This window comes from Anser cygnoides, chromosome 3 (genome assembly GCF_040182565.1).
Source record: "Anser cygnoides isolate HZ-2024a breed goose chromosome 3, Taihu_goose_T2T_genome, whole genome shotgun sequence".
Lineage (NCBI taxonomy): Eukaryota > Metazoa > Chordata > Aves > Anseriformes > Anatidae > Anser > Anser cygnoides.
This window is the reverse complement of record NC_089875.1, coordinates 98,128,986-98,147,569: the sequence shown is the minus strand read 5'-3', so window position 1 is coordinate 98,147,569 and position 18,584 is coordinate 98,128,986. Positions and strand designations below refer to the sequence as shown.

Genomic DNA, 18,584 nt, shown 5'->3' with positions numbered 1-18,584 from the left:
TGTGCAATTTATTTATTTTTTTTAAATTCAAGTTAAAAAGCTTAACCAAAACTTTTTTTGGTTCCTGTTTTGCTATTACCACAATATGGCAATGTAGCATTACAACTTGGCATCTATGAGAGATAAGAACATTACCTGGACTCTCAATCACCAACTAGTAACTGATACTAAGGATTTTCTAAATATTTCCGTTTCCATTTTCCAAATTCCTTCTCCTGGTAAGTTTGTTTCACTTCCCTAGAAAGTTAAACTTTCAGTGAGGCTGCTCCTGTTTAGATCTCCTTATGCAGGTACAGACACAGTGAGAAGAGATACTGGAGCACTGACCTGGGGAGGCAGTTACACAGCTATGACTATGTTACGCAATTCAAAGCGCATGTCTTGAACTGGGTGGACTTAAACCCTCTGTTCCCACAGTGACTCTTTGCTGATTGCATTTCTGTATCAGTAGCTTGCCTTTCTCCGAGCTATTCTCTTTGTTTAAGGAGTAGAACTGACTCTGAGAACTAGCTTCTCCCCAGATAGGTCTTGATTTTGCATGTAATTCTCTGCTTATGATAGAAGTTTTCTTTGGTAATTTAATAGCTAGGAAATATAAAATGTGTTATAATAACTTATGTAAAAATATTATGAATGAATGAATTTGTATTTATTCAGATTTCAAAAGATTAGCTCATTACAAATTTCCTCAAAAATCTCAAAAAGTTAAATATTCTGTTTTTTCTTGAGGCAAGTTTAAAACTTTCTATTTAAACACTGACCCCTGTAAGCCAGTTTATAACATATTAGTAAAGGTTCTGGGAACAAAGTTTGAGCCTAGACTTGATTTGCAAATATCATTTGAAGTTTAATATAAAGCAGAGTTTCATATGACTGAAGCATGTTTTAAAAGTATGGCTTATAACAGAAGATGATAGTCAGTGGATGTAAATTGAAATGAGATTCTGATCTCATCACTAGATGTCAGGAAATCTTCACTGTGCAGACAAGCAATGGAAGAGGTTGTACAGTCTCCATCTTTGGAGGTTATGAAGACCAAAGTGGATAAAGCCCTGAGGCACATAGTCTGACCTCATAGCTTTGAGATCAGGAAGTTGGACTCAGCTAGAGTCCATTCCGATCTCAATTTTTTCTATTATTCTATGAAATGTCAGTTTTATGAACCAACTCATTCAGCTGTTTTAATGTTTTTAATATAACGAAAGTTGCTCTTGCTTGAATAATCTCGTTTTTTCATTTTTTATAATTTTAAATATGTTCTTTAAACTGTTGCATTCTATGATGTAGTCCATGTTTGGTTGTATTTTAAAATAAAGTATCTATTTACAGATAACCAACTTAGTTTTCAGTAATTATTTTTTAATCACGTAAATGGACAAGGGGTAATGACCCATATTGCAAAGGTTGTCTTACCAAGTATTTTAATGCATTACTTTAAAAAAAAAAAAAAAAATCTCTGCTGTTGATTCTAACTGTTCCCAGATGAAAAAATATTTGCTTTGGAGATGAGACAGCTGTATACTACTAAGGCATTAAGATCTAACATTCTGGAAGAGGGAGATGCTGATAGTGTTAGATTGCTTTGCATACAAGACCTGAGTTGAAGTAACAACTTCATTTCTCTTGGGTGTCAGATTGACTTTGTTTACATCAAATAGTTGTTAGTGATCTTGGAGAAATTGACCTAAATTTAGGTATTTTTCTCTGTCCAGTCAGGTAAAGCTCAATGAATCTGTAAGATTCATATAAAGAAATGTTTCCCAGACCATGTAGTAGGAAAACATCTGTGATACTGCAGAGTCTTGAGTTCTTCTATACACTATCATACGATATCTACTGCATTGACAAAGAGCCTGTCAGAGTATGAACTGCCCGTATAATTCAGTTGTGGCTGATACTATGTTAAAATGCTATAATAATATTGAAAGGTTTTTTTCATTTTTTTAAACAAATATGTAAGAAAAAACTGTGAAGCTTTATATTTTACTGAGTGATGGAAGCATAAATAATATGTCCATTAAAATTCTTCTTAAAAGTGGATGGTTTGTAGGGGTTGAGATGTTATTTGGTCCTAGCGTTATTTTCGTAGGTAGGAACGTTATTCTTCAAGAATCCAAGAAAATGGTTAAAGGAATGAGAGGGTAGCATTAGCTCTCTATGCAGTGAACTTCTTCTGGTGAAAGACTGAAATGGAAAATCTCCTTGCAGCATTGTCTATCTGTCATTCACAGTCCAGAAATTAATTTATTCCCTGGAATCATGATTTGATAGTCTCTTGCCATTCATAGTCTTTGATAGACTTTGATAGTCTTAAAGCCATTTGCACTGTTGATCCAGCAAATAGTTCCTTTATTTTTTTTTTTTTATTCAAATAAGGAAAGGTGAATGTTGGTTTAAAACTTAGGAATTGTTACAATTGTATTTTGGTAAAGAAACATTTAACTGATAGTCTAAACCATACTGTTTAAAGACAAAGTAACTCATTAACAGATTTTAGGATTTCTTTCTTTAAAATGTCAATTACATTTACCCAGCTGCAAGATACAAAATTTTGTTGAGACAAGAAGAAAAGCAAATCTAGAAGTTAAATTTGTCTAAAAGTTCTCTTTGACAAAGTTGCCTGTGATGTGGAAAAAAAAAAATAAAATAATAATCAAAAACCCATTTTCCCCCTCATACCTTTCTACTACGGAGCTTTGAGAGTTACCCCATGTGTACATTTGAACATGGCAGATGGCAGTTGTTTTTCTGTGTAAAGAGGACACTTGGATGAATCTACATGCTTGGAGTAGAAGATGGATGTACAATAGCATTTTGTGCCCCTCTTTCCTCTGCAACTGCAGACTTGTTCTTATTGACCTGAAAATTGCACACTGCCATCTGCTGTATTAGTATGTGTATCCTATACTATGCCATACTCTCTCTTCACCTTTGTGCATCTGGTTTGTTACACACACACAGTGTGCACTAGCAAAATGTACATTGTCTCCTTTGAAAAAAAAAAATTAAAATGTTTTAGGGAACAGGTGAAAAACAAGGCAAGCACTACTTTCTGAGTGAATTGAAAAAAATGTACATAATTTGTAGAAAACAAGGTAATGCATCTACACAGTTTAGAATAATTTTTTCAGGTCATTTTTTTTTAATTCAGACCACATTTTCCTGCTTACCTGTATTTTTGTTCTTCATTTGCTAGATAGAATTGGTCATACAAAGAATATGCTTCATTTCCTTCCCAGTCTTTCAGGAGTATTTTAAGAACGTAACGCTTCTGATTAGTCAGTTGAGAAACAAACTCATTTCCTAGCCAGTACTCTCCAGCAGGATCACCAAATCCCTGTAATTCAAGTTGTATATTTAAATAATTGTGTTTTCTGTGTTGTTTTTTTTTAATTATTATTTGTGTTTGAAGTGATCACTTGATCAGTTTTAACAGTCTGTTAACTCATAATTTTAGTCTGTGAACGTTCTAGATGTTTAATATTTCAAGAAGTTGATTTCAGCAATGACAACTTTAGGAATCTGAAATAGTGAATCAATAGATTATTTGGAGCAAGTTGCCACTAGCAACACAAATATAAATAACTCAAAAATGTGGACATATCATGGAATAGTTATTAATGAAAAGTGAAGTCACTCTTTAAAAACAAATACCACACTTGCAAGACTGCTTCAGAAAACAATTTATACTACTCTGACATTTTTTTAATGAACATCTAAAGATAAAGGCAACTTATAAAATCTTCATAATTTCTAAGGGTGCTATTAGCATTACTTTATTATATCAGATTTCAGATTACAATACTAAATTATTAGTATTACTAAGTATTAGTAATTAGTATTAGTAATACTAAGTTATTAGTAATAGTAAGCCTCAGAAAATATTGTTTACCATCTTGTAGTCTTTCCATGTCCGGTGAAAATCCACGCTGCCATCTTCACGTCTTTGCATAATTGTCCAACCTCCTCCATTAGTTTCCATGTCACAGTAGGCCTATCAGAGTAAGTATGTAACAGTCTAAGTTCATACGGTCTTGTGGAAGAAAAACAACAACAACAAAAAAAAAAACACAGAGCATATACTTTGCATAATTCTCTATAGTGGCAAGTTTTAAAGTGTACAACGTGTATTAACCTAGAAATGTTGATTTTCATAACTTCATAAAATAATTTGTGTTGTCCACAAATAACTCACTATGCATCGCGTTTATCAGAATACAAACATCACCTTAAAAACAGCTGATGGCTAGTGTTAAATGGGTCATCAACTTAAGATCTAGACTTTTAAATGAAAAAATGAATGTAGCTTCTGACTCTGTACTCTTGCATTTACATTTTTTCCTGATGAAATATTTCTCCTGAAAGATGCTTTTACTTCTTCAGCTTTTTTTTTTTGAGAGAAAAGAGTCATTCAAATTCCCCGTGGTTTGCCAGAGTATACACACTGTTAAATTCAAACAGTGAACAATCTGAAAAATGGTTTTATTTCCACTGTCATTGTTCAATATGTTTGCAGATTATCTGTCCCCCAGACATGAATGTAGGTGTAGAATTGTTAGCTGAAAAGTTAAATCTTGAAGACATGCTGTTATTCAGACTGCAACAAATGATCTATATTCTAGATATTCTAGAACTAAAATGTAACTACTATACTATGATGTTTCCAAATATTCATAGATCATATCTGACTTTACCAAGTTATTGCTGTACATTTGAAAGGATTGACATGTAGTAGGCAGTTTACTGAACTCTGTATTAAAATACACTGTAAATGCATTCCTAGCACAGCATAGTTCAAATATATAGGTGACTTGTTCAGTTGATCTCTTTCTAAAATAAAATAGGAAATGACTGGTATATACTCACTGAACTATAACAGATAAAAGGTTCAACTGGGAAGATGCTGATAGAAAGAAAATATTTTGAAAATTTGGAGGTAATTTTTGAGTCATGTTTGAGAAAAATAGGGAATAAATTAACAAGAAGAATTTGTGAATACTTAGGATCTTTTTTTTTTGAATAAAGATTTAAAATTATTACATCTAATTCTGCTTTTCTGAAACTAGCAAAACTTAAAAAGGGATGTGTGAAGTCAATGGAAAAGGACTGGTGTAAAACAGTATAATTGAAAGTCATATTGAAATCAGTATCTGCATATACTGGATGTCAGTACAGATACTCAGAAAAATCTTAAAGTTCTTGTACAAGTATTTCTGTTTGGAGAGTTCATACTTTAATGCTCTAGGTGCTCTTATTTGGAAGTTTGTGTGTGTGTGTGGTTTTTAGCACTTTCTGCCAAGATATTGAAGTTCTGAGACTTCTTCAGAATCATTTTAAGTTTGAAAAGTTTTGAAATCATAGTTTCAGTGTTAAGCTACATTAAATTTTAATCTGTAGGCTAGCTATTTAGCTATATCATTAAATAAGCAAAATTTAATCTTGCCATCTACGGTAGTGGTGCCAAGACTTGACTTCTTAGGCTTGGTTAGAATATTTCATCTTTTAAGATTAATTAAAAAAAATTTAAAAATAAAATTTAAAAATAAAATAAAAAACAAGCATAGAATCACAGAATAATAGAATGGCTTGGGTTGGAAGGGACCTCATAGATCACGTAGTTCCACGCCCACTAGACCAGGTTGCTCAGGGCCTCATCCAACCTGGTCTTGAATACCTCCAGGGATGGGGCATCCACAACCTCTCTGGGCAACCTGTACCTCACCGCCACCTGAGTGAAAAATTTCCTCCTAATCTCTAATCTAAATCTCCCCTCTTTTAATTTAAAACCATTCTCCCTTGTCCTGTCATTATCCGACTGAGCAAAGAGTCGCTCTCCAATACATGAGCATCTAATACATGAGCATCTCATCATTAACTTGAGATTTCTCCTTTATTTAAAATAAATAAATAAATCGCTTGGTGGTATTTATTCTTGCATAACTCATTACTGCTGCTTGTGACAATGTGCCTAATCATCACTGACTGGCGCTGAAGCTGTATGTCTTTCTCATCCCTATTTACAGCAGATGGTCTTTTTGGTGTTAGTAGTTTTTAGTTCTTTGAGCTGGTAGACATGTAGGAAAGGTTTCTGAAAGGAAAGCAAGCCCTTAGAGCTGCTAATATTAAACATATTAGTGTTTCGTTAGGCTACAATACATAGGAAATGTAAAGCAGGTGCTATATTTTAAGGTTGTGTCTAGACTCTTTGTTCAACGTCAGAGAATAGTGAGACATTCAACTGAAAATTTTAGGAAAGACAAAAGAAGGAAGAAAGTGAGTTGAATTAGGGACTGGTTAAAGTATGTCATATGAATAGAATTTAATTGAAAGCAGCAACTTTACTTTGTACATGCAGTTCCTTATACCTCAAAGCCTGGGGTTCCTTTGCTTATTTGTTTTGTTTTTAACTAACATCTTTATTTAATGATTGGTAATGATTTGGTAATAGTATATAAATTGAACTTAGTAGAAATAAAAATTGCCTTGAAAAGGAAAGCGTAACATTCTAAAGATAAAAAGTATTATACAAAGAGATTGATCTGTTTTTTAAAAAGCTAATTTGTGATATATTGTGCATATGTGAAAACTGATTGCCACAGAAGGCTATGAAGAGGGTTACTAAGGATGGGCTAAAGCTGATTCAGATACTTTTATTAAGTGTCTCTGTAAGATAAAATGCTGATCAAAGAAGTGGTCAAATATCATTGGTTGTAGAGAAAGTTGTTGATTTTGAAGATTCATCCCACTAGAAAGACTGTATAATAAGCCAGATTTAGAACAGAACTGGTTCAGCCATCTGTGAAATGTGTAGTTTTTAACTGCTTATAGAGAGAGGCCAGGTATTAATTTACATCGTCCAGTCTGATATTGCTATTGTAGACGTTAATTGATGTTTTGAATGTTACATACAAACTCCTTGGGGCCTATCATCTAAATTTCAACTGGAATTATTAATAGATAATAAAATAGATACTGGCTATAACACAAATAGTTTACATGTGAATGGCAAGACAACTGACTTTATAGACACAATAGTCTCTTTGTGATAAATGCTGTAGTACTGAAAATTTTTTCCCAAAGGGGAAGCAATTTAGTAAGAACTGAAATACCTAATGAGAAATTCAAGAAGAGAGATTCATAAAAATCTCATGTAGATTTTCCAATAATGATTTTATAAATTTTAGGTAAATTTCATAGTATATTTTTTCCACACCAAATAAAATCATGTTAGTCATCTGTGACTGCTTCTAAAAGATGACAGTTATACGGTGTTCGAAATGGAAATCCTTTCCTTTATTATGTGGAAAGTGTGGCACAGCAAAAGGGCTTGTATTGGTCTACATCATCTCCTTTTAGTGTCATAATAGCTGTTGTAAAAGATGACAAGATTATTGTTGATTGAGATTTGTTGATTGAGTGTATGGTTTCTAACTGTTGTACTTTGTGGTTGTACACTTGCCCCCTTGAACTAGCTAAAATGTTAATATTATTTTTACTTTAAGTAAGCATCACACTGTGAAACTTTTTGCTTTCAGGCTTGACTGGCAATCTGGAACCCTCTCTCACAAGCCCTCACCTATTTAGTTTTGCTCATAAAATCATTCCTTTGCTCTCCAGATCATTTTGCTAGAATAATTTTTATTAAAATATTTGCTGTGAAACTAGGAACTTCGAATTTACATACACTCTTGGTTTCTTATTTGGAAAGGTATACAGTAAATGAAGAAATATTACAGCAAAGATTGCATAAAGCAAAATAATTATGTAAGTTGATTTGTTACTTTTTGCTAAAAATACTTAAGTTAATTTTATATATTCGGAAGTATTTTTAAGCATGGAGATAGGCTATTTGGTACGTTGAAGATTAAGGGAAAGATTGGCTTAGTTTAAAACAAACACAATAAATTGCTGTGTCAGCCCACAGAGGGAAAAAAATCTTAATGATGTATGCGAAAGATGCAGGGAGAGGAAGTATTTATTTGGACTATAGATTTTTCTTTCAAAAAAAAAAAAACCTTCAGTCTCCAGTAAAATGATATGCATAGGAGAATTTCTTTCACTCTTGTTACTAAAACACAACTCTTCTGACCTTTCAGCCTAGCTGAGGTTTATGTTCAAAAGGAAGAAATGTAACATTTCATAGAACTAGCAAAAATAGATACCAAGATTAGACAGGCAGCAGGAGTCTTCAAACATATGCCAAAAAGAATAAAGAGATTAACATCTCAAATTACAACAAATTGGCAGGGAGTATATTTGATTTATCTTGTAAACTGTCTCAGTACTTACAGATCTGGCAGCTGTAGCACCAAGACAGCTAAGGTCAGCTGTTTTTCACCTTCAGCTGAGGATCAGTGCTCAATTTTTGAAAATATTGTAAGGCATGATATATAACCAGAAATAGTCCCCATTCCAAAGATACAAGTGTTTTCAGACCTACTTTCTGAATGGTAAGACGCTGGCTGGGTTATCAGGATGAATAACCACTACAGTTTTTATACCAAAGCAGCTGTAATTGCTACATCTGTGCAGTTTCCCTTTACATTACTTCTGGCTGCTGTCTGAACACTTCTGAGTCATGATGCTCTCAAATAGGTTTTGATGCTCAATGATTTTGTGCTCTGCTGTCTCTAGCTCCTAGAGATATGACTAGGTAAGAATGGCAGCCTTAGTTTCATTGTTCTGGAAAAAAAAGAATGCTAAATGCATAGTTTATACTACTATAGTATGCTATTATAATTAAATATATATATAATATATATTACTATGCTATTATATATATTATATATTATTTTATATATATATATAATTTCACCTAATGCCTATTACCCACTAAAAGACGAGCAAGATGATGAGACTTCCAAATCTCAGAAAAAGCCCCCTCATCTGTTTTGTATTGGAGAAGCTACACATATGACGTTGTTAATGCTTGGGGTTGGAAACACTTTGTGTATGTGTATTTTAGATCTACTGTTTGTGGGATGGACCCCTTTGGAGTGACTAGCTAGCTGTCTATATGATCACTGGTTAGAAAAAATATGCAAACCCATTTTTGTTGGTAATTTCAAACTTGCCCGTATCACTTTTCTGCAAGAAAGTTTTGGTTAAAACAAAGGTCTTGGCTTGGAAAGGGTGTGAGTTCTGGGATAGAAGTTCTGCCCAGAGGGGGGTGGGAATGAGGAACAGCTCAGTCACTGATTTAAGATTTGGGATACTATGTTGGTAATAGTTACGGTAACGGTTAAGGTTAACATATTGGGGTCGCCCAGGCTCAGACAGTCGGTCTAATTAACAGAAGGAGGTTAACTGGTTCAGGTAACTGCTGTAAACATGAAGCTACTGACTTTTGTGGGTTTGCCTCTGCCATTTTTCCTTGTGTCAGCAGTCTCCTGATGTTTTTCCTCCTTGTTTTTAAAAGGACTTAGCTTTTGTCCTGCTGCAGAACAGGAAAGCTTAAAAGCTCGAAAATATTAATGGAATGAAATAATTGTTCTCCTTTCAGCTCATACTCAATTCTTTGGTTTTGTATTGTGATGGGAGACAAATTAGTAGAGTGGGATCAGTTACACAGATTACACAGAAGTTGTTTATAAGCTTGTTGAGAGGTCAGAAGGTGTTACAAGAGGAAAAGATGAAAACATAAACAGCAGTGCAGCACTTTTGGCAAATAAAAAAGGTCATTCTGTTTCCTGGTCTGAGTGGCCATAAACAGTTGAAAATGGTGTAACGTGTTGATTATCCCTAAACCTTCACTTCCCTTGACAACACCACTTATGCATTTGTATTTGTATAAAAATCTACATCAGATTAGAGCTTTATAGTCTCTTAATTTTCACTTCAAATAGCAAGGAAAGTTTTCCCTTTCTTTTTAATTGTCTTTTTTGTTCTATACAAAGTGGGCAGAATAATATTAAAATAATTTAATGTTATTAAATTATACATTTATTTAAATTAAGTTTAAACTATTTTTAACCTAGTGAATCACCCTACTGTCAAAATGTTGGGAGCTGGGGGTTGGCTAAATGTTTTAGGCCTCTATATTCAAATGTGAAGTTTTTAATGTTGTACAGTCTCGGAAATTTGCAATTGCACTTTTGTTTCAGAGATAGAGTATTTTAGGTTTTAGTTTTGTAGAAATGTGAACTGCTGTAAGTTCTCAGATCATATAAATTGCTTAAAAATTTATGGCTTTGCAAGCATATTTTTAAATTCCATAAAATACCTACTTTTTTATAAGGAAATGTCTACAATAATAAAATAAAAACATTATAAAATTTAGTGTTTGACTAATACATTAAGCATTTTTTTTATATTCAGATATTCCTTTCCCTCCTCAGCCTACTTTATCTGACAAATTAGAAACAAACATTCATCATCTGATCCCCAGACTTCAACATGCTTATTGTAGCTTTGGTTCTTTATCCTCACAATCCACCTGGGACTTTTCTGCCTTCTAGGTTTTATTTTCTACTGAATTATACTATCCAAAACTTTATCATTTTATTTGACTCTAGCAGATGGAGCATTCAATCTCTGTCAGGCAACCAGTGTATCATCCAGTCACTGCCCTTTTTCACTCAGGTGTCTGCTATGGCATTGATTTAAGTGATGGCGCATTGATTTAACTTAAATTGACAATGAAGTTAATTTCAATTAAGCACTAAAAAATGCTTTTTTTCTTTTTTTTCAAAAATAAATAAATAAAAGCATCCAGAGAGGATTTTAAACTGATCTATAGTGAAAACACTGCAAAGTCTCACCTTTTATTTAAATCATGGCAGTGTTTTCCAGGATAGATGTCTCTGTTACCCTGTTTCTGTTGTTCTAATCTAATTGTTACACAACTGCCCAGAAAACACCATAACAAACAACTGGATCCCATACATGGGTCCAGTACTAGTAGAGTGCTTACATGAGTACACATCCCTGAGCGCTTTTTCTGAAGTCTGATTTTACCTCCTTTCGCCACCTGGAGGCAGTTGGGCATGTGAAGGAGCTAAGAACAGTAGTGGAGGTTGCTGGCCCTCCTGGCTGCCTCAAGTGCCAGCTTTGGCTTTCCTTTGAGGAAAGGTATTGCGGCATTGAGGTTGAGAAAACTGCAAAAGAAGAGCTAGTTCAATGCGGTACCTGATGGAAAACTATATTTTTTTTAACATCCAACAATAAACTAGCTGTTACGGTACAGTCAATGGGTGTCATGGCTATAAAATACTCACAACTGGTATACATTAGTGTGTCTTGGTCATGGGACAGGAATATCTTCCAAGGAAATGTCCATTTTATTTGAGGACTTTTGTGCATTTTAGGCAGTCAACGTGATCTGTCCCACTGATTGCGTAGGGCAATTGTATTGGAGTTAGAGATTTGATAAAGAAATAAAACACTGTATTGATTTTATCATGCTAACCATGTGGAAACTATGTGGAAAAGAATGAAATTCTGGCATGCTGAAGTGAACAACAGCAATGCTTGTTCATTTCAGCTGAGCCAAGATTTCACCTGAACCACTTTTATCTTCCTTTGAGATACTCAGATCTATGTCATGAACTGCCCATTAAAAAACAAACAAACAAAATCTAAGTAGTAAAGTTCACTATTACCTTGTCTTTAAAATAGTATATTTACTAGATCAAATAACTTCTTAACACATACTGTGCCCAGGTAGCACTTTAGAGCCATCCTACCTTCTTTTCCTGTGCAGTGTTAGGAACTGTTAAGGTGTAGATTCCACTTGTTGTGAGTCCAGATTTGAAAGCTTCAGCACAGTCTTTGAAGCTGATTTGCTCCTCTTTAGCTATGAAGTTGTTCTTAGCTGCTAAAAATGCAATAGAAATGGAAGGCGTTAAGAGGAGATGAATAAAAGTTACTAAGAAGTGATTATTGATGTAATCAATTTATAGCTTTGCAGTCCCAAAAATATGCCTAGTCCTGAAAGAAATGTCAGATTAAGGTATTAGTTGTGTGTTACTTTAGAGACATTACTCCAATGCAAGCACGACTGCTTGATAGGTTGAAAAGTGATGACACCTATTAATATTAAGAATAAGAAAACTTAGGATATATCTTTCAGTTTAGCAATGCCTGCTTCCATTGCCTTTAGATTGCATGACAACCTCTACCTGCATTAACTATTACAAACATATCTAACTAGCAACTGATTGTATTAAAATTGACCAGTACTCCAAAATTGTGAAATATAACAGAAGAGTTATTCTATCTTTTGTAATTCAGCTGACTGGAATAACTACAAAGTTTTAGCTAGGTTTTTGCTCCATGCTGAGCAGGAACAACTCTGCATGTACCAAGCTGAAGCTTGGCAGTTCAGGCCAACCCACTAAGGAAACATCCCTTCTGGAATTCATTTCTGTAAAAAATACATTTTAATATGCCTAAGCCTTCTTGTTTTACAGAACAATCTAAGGCTCATCTTTTTGCCTCAGTTCTTTATTAACTATGGAGGTTGGAATTTCCTGGCATTTAGCCTGCTGACTGATATTTCATATTTGACCCTTCTGGGGTTGGTTCTGTGTATTTTCCCTTTTAATCTAAGAAACACAGTCAGTTTGTACAAAGTTTTAGGTGCTATATAAATACATGCATGTATTATTGTTGCTTAATGTTATGTTCTCTTTAGCTCGCTTATTCATTACTTACCTGTTTTCATGTTTTGCCTTAAATACAAAAATAACACATTCAGTGTTTTAATTGCTTTTCCACACTCTATTGTTTGTAAACTGTCTTAGAAGCTTTCCCTGCTAATTTTGTCTTTTTGGCAAACAGTCATTATTTTTTCCACTCTGGCTTTAACGGTGTTGTAGCCAACACGACTTTGACTTGTTTACTTATTTGTGCACTAGCATAGCAGATAACATCAGCAGGAACATGTACAGCCTTGCTAATGGTAATTATTTAAGGGGATAGTGCCAGTTACTAACACAAAAAAAATTGAGATTTCACTTTGTTTAGAAAAATCTACAACATTATATTATTTAGGACACTATCAGAACTGAGTGCTTCTGAACGCCCGTTTCCTTTTTTGTGAGCTAACTAGAGTAATGCAGTATAGTCCATCTATACTGTCTTTTATGTTGCAATAGTAACCATTGTGAAATTTTCTTGGTATTTAATTTTAAATCCTTTTTTAGGGGTTCTGTATTCTTGTGGATTTCTAGTTCAGATTACTTTACAGGCAAACACGATAGATTCATTACTCATTTATGTAGCACATCTTTAACTTCTAAATTTGTCAAAATTTGATATCAGACATGAAGTTTAAGATAAAAAATTTGTTCACGTGTTTAACTTACATTTATCCATAACCTTCAGCTTATGGTCTATGTGTTTTTCTATGGAGCATGTAAACCCACATAAAAGTGGAAGCTTATGCTTTGACGCTGGGCTGCCAAGCATATTAAGGATGAAGCTATTGCCTATAAAAGTTGTTAGGCTGACTGATTTTTAGGATGAACAGGGAAGTTTCAGTGAAAGACTGGAGAACCTGCTGTCCTGGGCTGGTTCTTTCTGTGGTCTGGGGCATACATAGGTGCTAAAATCTGGGCCAGTGTTGATGATTTAGCCTTTAACAGCCATTATGTATTGTCCTTTCTTTGATCAGCTCTGTGTACGTTGAACAATGCTAGGTGGCAGAAGCAATAGTTGTGAGCAGGAATAAAAGCTACAATCTTATTTCATGTAGTCTAGCCTAGAGCTGTGGCTAAGGGAGAGTGCGCTGCCAGGTGAATGAATGCCATGCTGGATGAATACTTGGCATCACTGTATTTTGTTGAACTACTGGAGAACTGGGTAGGCAAGCCAATGTAATTCACAGAAGATGAGCAAAATAATGAAAATAAACCACATAAATATTTTTCCCCTAGAAAAATAGGTCAGTAAGCTCAGATGCAGAATTTAAGGCAAAAAAATACATTTTTTGAGAAGCACAAGTGTGAACAAAATGGTTGTTAAGCTTTAGAGGTAGTATTGTAGGCAATTTGGGGAATGTAACTTAAATTATATAAGCTTGTATTCTTTTACTTACAGTTTGGTGTCGATATCATAGTAAGCAAGTTATGAACAGTCTCCATCAAATCATGTTGCTGTTTTTGCAGAACAGAGTTGTTTACCGTGGCTGTAACTAACTGCTTTTCTAGTTCTTCTATAATGGAATTCTGTCTGGCTACTAAGACCTGAAGCTGATCTTTTTCATCTTTTATTGACTTCAGCTGAAGTGTGTGCTTGTCTTCCATCTCAAGAACTCTTTTTTCTAGAAAGCTAAATAAAAAAACTACAATTAGGCTCTTAGGAAACAATTCTAAGCTGATGTAAAGAGTATTAAGCCTGTTGCATACATGCTTTATTTTATTATAGAACTAATTGGTACATAAATAATATCTGATATAGTCTGTATGACAAGCTTTTGAGGTATAGCAATTGGGTCCTGATTTGACATTATGAAAGGAAAGATATAATTTAGTCCTGAAAAGAGGATGGTAATGCTAGAAGTACAGGGAGAATCAGTATAAAACATATGTAGACCCAAAGTAACCATTACTTATGACTATGCCAAAGTAACCATTACTTATGACTATGCCATTACTTATTACTTATGCCTTGAATATCATTCCCTCAAAGGTTAAGCATATTAGTGAAGGTTTTCATGTTTTTTACCCTATGAAATGAAAAAAAAAATCTTCTAAAGATGCACCTTTGAACTTTTCATGTGTCTTGTGTTATAATATATAATTATATAGAAGTATATTATATTTATATGGGAAGTATATATTATTTATAATATATTCTAGCCTTTAAAAATGGAGATGTGCAAATAGTTCCTTGAAGACGTGTTACCTATCTCCAGTTCTGGAGCTGGTGTGAGTAGGTGATTGGCAGGAACGTTATTGCAGTGGTTCTGATGCATACCATGAGAGGTAATGTTAAAAAAATGCATGACCAGGAGGGAGAAGTTAGCCTAAAATCCATTACTGTTATTGAAAAAACTCTTGAACCTTTTAATTAAGTTTCAAGCAGGTGAAATCGATGTCAGATCATCTTTTATTAGGTGAGAATAATGCATTTGTGTTTACATTTGAAAATAATAATAATTTAAAAAAACACTTGGACGTATGGTTCTTATTAAAACACGTTGTCTCTGAAGGAGAAAACTTACCATTATTTCTGTGTTTGGATTTCACTATAAACTGTTTATTGCCAAAAGTAAAGTACAGAAAGGGATAGCAGAAGTAGTTGGCTTTTGATCTGTATTTCATAAGACTGACTACTTCTGAAGCTTGTATATGAGTAGTAGTTGACTCTTCTCCCCAGGTTAGAAAAAGATTGTGGCCATGACAATAGAATGCATTTCTCTGGTAATAAGATATTAAAGTTTTAGGGCAGCTACAATCTGTTTTTCTCTTCACTTCTCCATCTTCACAGCAGAGGTGTTTGAGGCCAGAAATTAAACTGACTCAGGGAATTGATATGATTGAAAATTAATCTGTTTGTTTTAGGGTAATCTTCAGTACCATCCTTCAGTGCCAAACCCAGTACAAGTAGTCCTGGTATTTAGATCAACTTCTGTTGTCACAGAGTTAGGGTTTTCAGTTCTAAAGAAAAATCTTAAACTCTGATGCATTTGTCCCTTAGTAAACCAAGCAATTTTTTTCCCCTATGTGAAATATAACCACAAATTTTCTCTTCAAGGAAAATTAAAAATTCTCTTCAAGAACTTTGCATAAAAGTAGAATTTAACCAAAAAAAAAAAAAATTACTAAAATTAATGATCTTACCATAACAGAAAGTTGATGCTACTGTAAAGAGTATCTATAAAAATAAGAATTTACTATGGTGGTTATAACTGAGGAATGAGAATCTACAAACTTTATCAGAATTTTGCAATTGCTAAAAAGGAAAAATCGAAAAATGTTAGTAACAATTTCAGTATAAACAGTTTAAATATCCACATTGAAGTTTAAAAAAAAATGCAACTCTAAAGCCATTAGAAGGGCACTTTAGGGAATAATATTTTATCAAATTGATATGCCAACTTACCTGTTTTTTTCTTGTAATTTAGTTATCTCATTGGTCTGATCTGAAATCTGTCTTTCTAATTTATTTGTTGAAAGAGAGTGTTCCAACAGCTGAAGTTCAAGTCTGGTTGTCTGGTTTAATACCTAAATAAAATTTATAAAAATATTTGCAGATCAAGATACATCTTTTAAACCAATTGTAATATCTTTATACTGTGAAGTCATGCAAATCTCTATGTAAGTCTCTAATTCAAAAGTTTTCTTTGAACACATTTGGGCACAAATGCTCAAAAATTAGAATGAAGTACAATACACAGGGTTGCATGAATTTTGTTGTTCCACTACCATTTATCATTGGGAGTTCTTCAATATTATGCTATGACTTTAGTTACTATGACTTTAGTTTTGCTGTCATGCCTTCCCCTCTGTTATAATCTTCTTATTTCATTACTGGCACTATTATGGTTGTTAATCAGAGAATAATTTGAGTTGTTTTCTCAACCTAGTGTAGGAAGAAATCACTTTGCATTTCTCTCACTGGTTGAAATCTTGGCCCAGTCCTCTGAATTCAGTGGTTCCCTTTTAGCAATTTTCCTTAATCCCAAATTACATTTTAAAGTGTTTATTATGTGACAACACTTTTGTTGACTCATTCCTTGCATTATAATTTTACCTTTTTTTGTATGTATTCTCTACTATTTAAATTTATTTGCATCTTTAAATGAAGAAATTGGGAAACACAGAAGGTGCTTTTTGTTTGGTATTGGATTGCATTACTTTGAGGCATGTTTTCTAGAAATATTTATTCATTGTTTTAGAACAGCTTTTTTTAATCCAGTAGAATTTGGCTTTCGTTGGCAGGAAGAATTGATTACTCATGTCCTTCATGTTTAACAGTCATTCAGGACATGATTTCACACTTAACTGTAATTGAAAATTATTGCCAAAAAGTAAGTGTCCTTGAGAGAGCAATTGTTTGGTTAATTTCCTTATGTTGTTAATTAAGACCTTAACCCAGCCACCACTAATTTCAAGCAGAGAAGGAAAGTTATGGTCATGGTTTTCTTCCTGTAAGCAGAAAATAACTGAATAATTTCCATAAAATCATTACTGTCAATGAATAAATACATTTTCTCAGCATGTACAAAATACTGGGCTCCTTAATAATAAAGTCAGAAAGTTGAATTCAGCAAATTTGTGAACTGTGAACTATCAGTTTATCAAAAAATGAACAAAGGCTTATTTTAAGTTAAAAAAATATATCATTGGATGAATTATACAGATATAAAAATGCGTAGCAAGGATTTTAGGTTGTGTGCACTATTTATGAAATACAAAATGTAATGTGCTACATACTATTTTCACTGCTTGTCTGGGAATTATATATCTGAACTTTTCTACCATCTTAGCAAAACTACAAATACACAGCATTCTACATTCATTGAACTTGTCCTTAACTTAAGTAGAACATCTTAAAAATCTGCATTTTATTTCACGGGATGCCATTTTTTAGCTAATACTTTTCAATTAAAGCAATAATTAAAGATATATCTTTTAATATTTTTGTTTGAAATTATTTAGAGAATAACAATTCTCTAACAGTAGGCAAGTTTACTTCTGTGTGACTGTACGTTTCCAGTAGCTACCTACTAACTCTTTTTTTTCTCGATTCATCTCTAGTTGGTTTGTTCATCCCTCTGTTAAATAAGAATAATAAAATGCATTGTGCTGGCAATGAACTGTTACTCCACCTACAGCATCTATGAAAAAAGTCTTTAAAAAGACATTTTTTTTATAAGGATGTTTAAAAATTCAAAAGAAAATTCAAGCAAAAAAAAAATAAAAAGGTTAGCTTAGCAAATGGAACAAAGACTGAGTGGGAAGGAACTCTGTTAGCTAAGATCTGGTGGCAAGAGGTGAATAATGAACAGAGATATACAACAGGGGTTGCATAAAAGCATACTCTTACCTAAGTGTATGCTTGGACATACACTAATATTTTCACGTACATTATCTTTAAACATAGTCCTCTAGACATACTTCAAATCCTTCTATAATGGAAGTCTTTCAAGTGATAACAGTAAGCTTGAGATGGACCTATAAGTTGTCAAATATTACTGTTCTCTTAATCTGGGGTAGAGCTGTTGATGGTATTGGTTAACTTTTAATTGTTGAACTGCAGACTGTAACCCTAGACTGTGTTAAGTGTAATTATAGGTATTTGGGAAGCAGAAGCATTTTTAGTTTGAAATACTTTACTTACTTGTGCTTCAACATCTGTTAATTTGCGGGTCTGTTCAGCTGTTTGATTTAGTAAGTTTGTGCCTATTTCAATCATTACTGCAGTCTGGTTCTGCACTGCAGTTTGCTGGATCTCTACCATTTCTTTCTTCATACTGTCTTGGATGTAATTCTCAAGCTACATGGGAAAGGAAAGAGAGAAGAAGATAGTTGCATTCTTTAAATGTTGGAAGGGGGGTGGTAGTACAGTAAGCCTGCCGACTGCCTTGCTAAACAAATTTGCTTTTTTTCCTTGTCTGTTATCCATTTATGTGAAGC

The 18,584-nt window shown here is 33.6% G+C and overlaps 2 protein-coding genes across 7 annotated transcripts in view; one reads left to right on the top strand and one right to left on the bottom strand.

The window, feature by feature from the left end:
• MCPH1 (microcephalin 1) overlaps nt 1–18,584 on the top strand; it is a 130,679-nt gene that overhangs the window by 52,043 nt on the left and 60,052 nt on the right. The window lies entirely within an intron of this gene.
• ANGPT2 (angiopoietin 2) overlaps nt 1–18,584 on the bottom strand; it is a 44,311-nt gene that overhangs the window by 3,178 nt on the left and 22,549 nt on the right. The window contains exons 2-7 of one of the 4 annotated variants that reach the window (XM_013172291.3): nt 18,289–18,444; nt 16,048–16,169; nt 14,039–14,271; nt 11,685–11,815; nt 3,893–3,994; nt 3,171–3,337 (exon numbers count right to left, since the gene is read on the bottom strand). In XM_013172291.3, the coding sequence (XP_013027745.2) occupies nt 3,171–3,337; nt 3,893–3,994; nt 11,685–11,815; nt 14,039–14,271; nt 16,048–16,169; nt 18,289–18,444 (911 nt within the window). The remainder of the gene's footprint in view (nt 1–3,170; nt 3,338–3,892; nt 3,995–11,684; nt 11,816–14,038; nt 14,272–16,047; nt 16,170–18,288; nt 18,445–18,584) is intronic. The other 3 variants (XM_013172292.3, XM_013172293.3, XM_048078044.2) reach the window with 3 other exon arrangements.